Source organism: Vicia villosa, linkage group LG5 (assembly GCF_029867415.1).
Source record: "Vicia villosa cultivar HV-30 ecotype Madison, WI linkage group LG5, Vvil1.0, whole genome shotgun sequence".
In the NCBI taxonomy this organism is placed as follows: domain Eukaryota; kingdom Viridiplantae; phylum Streptophyta; class Magnoliopsida; order Fabales; family Fabaceae; genus Vicia; species Vicia villosa.
In genome coordinates, this window is record NC_081184.1 from 169,469,904 (window position 1) to 169,476,093 (window position 6,190).

A 6,190-nucleotide genomic window follows, 5' to 3' on the forward strand; every position below is an offset into this window, starting at 1 on the left:
TTCATTCGAAGTAGGTGCTTGAGTGCTTAATTGTTCGAAAGACTATTTTAAAAACCAATTGATTCAAGCTACTTCTCATCTATAGTATTTCTCACATTTATTAAAGGTTTAATCGCATATTTGATTTTACCAATACCAGTTTTGAAAACAATTTAAAAACGAACACATTTTTTAGTGGGATCTATTCACCCCCTCTAGATCGTAGCCTAGCGTCTAACACAAATACCTTTTCCCGTCTTTTGGGGTGATGAGTCATCAAATGCAACATGAATAGATTCTTCTACTTAAAAAAATTTATGATTGTAAACTCTATAAGCTTTAGATTAGTACTTTAAGAATATCCATTCATCATACTTAGCATCAAATTTACCAAGATTGTCCTTTCTGTTATTTAAAATGAAACATTTGAAATCGAAAATGCAAAATGTTTGGTTACATTTAAGTAACTCGTAGGGTGTCTTCTCTAGAATAGGTCAAATGGCCACCCTATTTAAGACATGACATGAGGTATTAATCGCATCCGCCCAAAAGTATTTAGGTAGGCTTATTTCACTTATCATGGTTCGTGCCAATTCTTCCAAAACACGATTTTTATGTTCAACAACATCATTTTGTTGTGGAGTTCTCGGACATAAAGAGTTATGAGTAATCTCATTTTTGGTACAAAAGTTTTGAAATTGATGGTTAACAAATTCACCACCATGATCACTGCTCAGTGAGATAATTTTGAAACTAAAAACATTTGGGACAAGCTTGGCAAAATTAAGGAAAGCTTCAAAAGTTTCATCCTTATGGGTCAAAAATAACGTCCAAGTGAATCTAGAGTATGTGGAACCTTGTTTTGCAGACAATATACCTTTAACCAAGACATCGTCTTTTGATGGTGACAATTGTAAAAACAACTATAAATGCATCTATAAGGTCAAACATAAAGACAACTGATGATAAGTCAAGCATAGTGCTTAAGCGGTTAAAGATACAAACTCAAATAATATGGTTTGATGAACTTAACTATTCAAGGAAGGCAAACAAAGTGCATTTATCTAAAGCCTCAAGAGATCTCAAGCAGTGTCAACACAAAAGATAATATCTGAAAAAGACCTATAGAAGGAGTTAATCTCCTAGGTTAGTAAGTGAGTGGTAATATGTAAAAGCTAAGGAGTTTTTCTGTAAAAGTAGGTCAAAATCGGTGGTTTCTCCAATCGCATAAGTTAAACCGGATTTTAAACTTTTTTTTTAACTTGTTTTTAATTTATTTAAAAACAAAATATAATAAAGCTGGAAAAAAATAGTTTGGTACTATTGAATCAGATGATTCTCATAATTGAAGGTCTCACTCTAACCCATTAGCAATTTTGATTTTCTTGGTAATGAGGAAGAGACTTCTATGTATGACTAACACTGTCCACTTCATTTTCTAATATTTTCAACGTAGGACTTAATTCTTTAATAATGTTGAGAAGTTTATTAAAAAAGTTGACAATGCTAAAATAAAATTGTGTTTTCTTCTAATATTCTTTTACCTAAAACAAGCACCACACTAATATAATATATGTATTTTTTACATCAACCACAAGATTGTAGCATTCTTTACTTCTTCCTCAAACTGATTCTTGTAAATAAATTAGAGGCAATAAAATCCATCAATATGTAAGATAAAACACTAGTGCTAAATCATATAACCTATACAATAACGCTATGACTCTAATCAGAACCTAAAACCTTAAACCCCTTTCTATGCACACCATCCAATACTATCACATTGTTCTTCATATTGATAATAATGGTTCTTGGTCTGTTCCATCTCTTACAATGTTCTTCCAAAACCTATGGTTTTCAAAAAGGAGATAAATCTCCTCAATAGGAACTTGATTGGTTTCCGGCAAAAGGAAGTAAACAAATAAACTCATGACAATAATCAAGCATCCAAACAGCAAGAAGATTCCATATTTGAGGTGACAAAGTGAGAGAAGAAAAAGTTGTGCAACAAGAGCAGTGAATATCATGTTGACACAAACCACAATACTCTGTGCAGCTGATCTTATCTCTAATGGGAAGAGCTCACTTGGAACCAACCACCCTAAGGGACCCCAAGATCTTCCATATGCCAACACAAACAAGAAAATCACAATAACAAGAAGTGTACTTATGCCTTTTGAAAGTTCTTTTCCATGTCCAAATTCTACAGCCAAAACCACAGCAGTAATAATCTGCAAATTAGTCAAAATGTCAAAATTAATGTATCTTTAGTATTAAAATAAGAAAAAAAACAATTAGTGTTTCAATATTTACCATGTAACATATCATTTCAAGACCAGCTTCTAGGAAGAATTTTCTTCTACCAAACTTGTCAACTAAAAACATTGAGATGACACTAGCAACAAGGGCAGCTCCATTGGTAATAAAAGATGAGAAAAGAGACGCATTAGCTCCGAATCCTAAACTCTGGAAGATAACAGGTGCATAAAAGAGGATGGAATTATTTCCCGTTAATTGTTGGAATGCCGGAATCCCTAATGCTCCGATTACTAGTTGTGGCCTGTACTTCCTCTTTAGAAGTATCTTAAACGGACTCTTCACCGCTTGTGCTAATTCGCTTGCATCTTTTAGATCTTCAAACTCAGCATCGACATTTTTCGTACCTCTAACTTTCTCCAACACTTTTCTTGCTTCATCCAACCTTCCTTGTTCCACAAGACTATTAGGCGTCTCAGCGCAAAAAATACCTCCTACAAGCATCACAATTGCTGGAATACCTGCCAAACCCAGTGATATTCTCCAACCATGAGGATGAATTTTGTTAGTGAAATAGTTCACTAAGTTTGCAACTAAGACTCCAAGACAAGTTGTAAACTGAAACAGTTGGTTAACAGCTCCTCGGTTGCTAGCCGGAGCCATTTCAGATAGATACAAAGGAACAGCCTGCACAATTTGACAAGACAGTTAGAAAGATAACAAACAAATGTAAATAGCTTTGATCCGTCTAACCGATCCATGTCACTTACTTGATTTCCAAAGCCAATGCCGCCGCCAAGAAAGACTCTACCAATGATTAGCATTGGAATATTCTGAGCAGCTGCATTGAGTATTGCTCCAATAAGAAAGCTAAGAGCTCCTACTATGATAGTGGCCTTTCTACCTTTATTTCTTGTCAAGTGGGAAGCAAAAAAAGTCATAACAAGTGCTGAGAAGTAAAGAGATGACGTAAAAAGCGTCAACACTTGATTGTCATATTTACAATAGTCAGTCTCGTGCAAATGAGACTGCTTCTTTATATACACGTCTGGAAAGAATTCCTTCAAAAAATCGTCCATTGAAGTCACACCACCTAACAAAATACCAATAAAATTTCAGAACCAAAATGAAAGAAGCTGTTATTAGACAATCATAGTTTATGAGGGATGATATGATATACCTGAAACACCGAGATCATAACCGAAAAGAGAACCACCAAGAGCACCAACAACACATGTGAATGCAAAATAAAGAGTGAATTTGTGTTCATACAGATGAGCCCTTTTCCCTGGTCCTCCATCTGTCAATGCTCCACCAGCCATTACTCTCTCTATCTGAGTTCTTCTTTGTCACTCTTTTCTTCTCTGAAATGAAGTCACATAATATCTTTTAAAGTTATTTAATGTGTGGTTGTATTTGTAGTCCATGATTAGATATCAACTCAAAATTTGTTATCAATATTATCAATTAACTAGTAAGAATTCGTGCTGTCGCACGAGTCCCGTCTAAATTCACACGTTTTACTGACTACATTGTTGTGATCAATTCATAAATATTTTCCTTTATAAAAATAATTGTATCAATAAATAACTTTTTCTATCTATAACAATAATTGTATCAATAGTTAAAAATATTAATATTTGTTTTTTCTATGTCAGTAAATTAATATTTGTATTTTCTATGTCAGTAAATTTTTACCATTTTTTTCATGATTACCATTATCATTTTTTATCATAATGATCATTAGAAAGATATGTTTGAAAATATTTTGTTTTAATTTAGTAATTTTATAAGTTAAAAAAAGTAATTTCAATTAAGAAATTAAACATATTTGGAGACTAAAGTAATGGTAAGATATTTTTCTTCTTTTATTTAAATAAATAATAAGCTATTAGTATATTGTTAAAAATAATTGTATCCACCATCAATTAGAGTATTTAATAATAATTTAAAATTTATTAGTGTAATCAGATATAAGAATATAGAAAAATCAATTATAATATTAAATGATAATTTAAAATTTATTTTTTTATGTACAACTCAATATATATTACTATTATTTTCTTATAAAAGTAAGACGTGACTCTAAATAATAATTAAAAAATATGTTCAATTTTACTATTGTAGTTAAAATTTGTAATTTATGCATTTAATTTACTCATATATTTTTTATTATATTATAAAATTGTATGGATAGAAATAAAATTTTATTTTTTATTATATTATAAAGATAGAAATAAAATTTTATTTTGTATTAAAATAAAATGTTATAATAATCATAATTGAATTTATTAATTAATTTTTTTAATTATATTATAAAGATAGAAATAAAATTTTATTTTTTATTAAAATAAAATGTTATAATAATCATAATAGAATTTATTAATTAATTTAAAAACATTTAAATAAGATAATAAATTTATTTAAATTACTATAAATAAAAGGTGTCAATGAAATAAAGGTGTCAATTAATTTATTGTGTAACTTGAATTAAAACCACCAATGTCAATTTAATAGTTTAAACCTTAGAATGATGTGCTACCTATGATACAGTTACCGTCACCTCACCTGGAAAATTGGATGAATTAATGTTATAAAATAAATAATAAAATAAAATAATAAATGCTATATAACCTAATTGAAAGGAGAAAATGACTGTATGGGGAGTGTGGCATCCATGACCATCACCTCTTTATAACTCTTTCAAATTTCATAGCATTAACCAACCATTAATTATTTGAGAAAATAACACTCATATTAGTATACATATATAATTTAAATCTTTAAACAATAATTATTGTAGAATATTTCTTAAAGACAAACTTTATACAATTGAAATCTTTACTATCTCCTCTCAACTGATTACAACACAATTTAGAATACCAACAAAAAGGGAATGAAAAAGAAAGAATTGTGACCAAATGCCAAAAACTTACAAAGTCGTTAAAGAATTAATTATGAATTGAAACGCAAAGAAAAACTCCACAAACAAAGAACTTAGCAAAAGACTTAAGAATAAGAAGTAAAAATAGGAGAAGAGCCATCTTTTTCCATCACTTGTTCAACATATCTTTCGATGATTCTCTCACAACTTGTTCAGGAAAATTCAACGCTGTCATTGAACCTCTTGTTGACAAACAAAACTTCTTTAATCAGTGGATATAACCCTATCAGCCTGAGGCACAACCTGAAATTCAAAAATTCATCAAACTCATATACAAAATATATAATTTAAAAAACACAAAAATTAAAAAAAAAAAGAGAGAATCAAGTCAATTGGTTCTCATTGCTTGGAAATTGCATTAATCTTCAAATAGTTCCTCTGCAAAACTAAAAAAATACCCAGATGAGTTGACAAAAGTAATTTTTTTTAGAAATATAAGAATAATACATGGGAGGTTTCAAAGCAAGAGATTGAATACATCTCAAGGGACGTATTACTCTGTCATGTCCTCATAGTTCTTCTAAAAATAAGAAACCATAAAATGTAAACGAATACTTTGATCACTTACTCTGACTTCCACGATTAGCTTGTACAACATCCTTCAAAGCCTTCTCGCTAAGCTGAAGATTTTTAAACATCTGCTGCTCAAACCTCTTATCTGAATGAAATGATAGCAAAAGGTGTTTCAAAGACACATACTCATCACCTATTTCTTTCTTATGCCTTTGAGAGTTGTCCAAAACAGAAATGCGAACCAACAATAGGACCAGAAGTGTCACCCGTAACCTGCACAATAAAACAGTAGGTAAAAAATTTCTAGAACATCAACAAGTATGTTACCTTACCAGTAAGGTAACCACATTAACACAACTTAGGCCGATGAGCTATAAAATTATCAGTAGCTTGTAGAATCGATGGGTTGTCTAATATTGCCTTGGTGAATATCCTTCAAGCCAAACCATCCTTTTGCTCCAATAGAATAATCCAATAACCTATCCATGAATTCATGAA

General features: G+C 30.5%; 1 protein-coding gene across 1 annotated transcript; it reads right to left on the reverse strand.

Moving 5' to 3' along the window:
• Window positions 1-1,476: 1,476 nt before the first annotated feature.
• Window positions 1,477-3,615, reverse strand: LOC131608184 (sugar transport protein 14-like). Its single transcript, XM_058880109.1, has 4 exons — window positions 3,416-3,615; window positions 3,006-3,328; window positions 2,293-2,922; window positions 1,477-2,210 (listed from the first exon to the last, which is right to left on the reverse strand). The coding sequence occupies exons 1-4, from the start codon at window positions 3,555-3,557 to the stop codon at window positions 1,770-1,772; spliced, it is 1,536 nt and encodes a 511-aa protein (XP_058736092.1). The 5' UTR covers window positions 3,558-3,615; the 3' UTR covers window positions 1,477-1,769.
• Window positions 3,616-6,190: the final 2,575 nt, after the last annotated feature.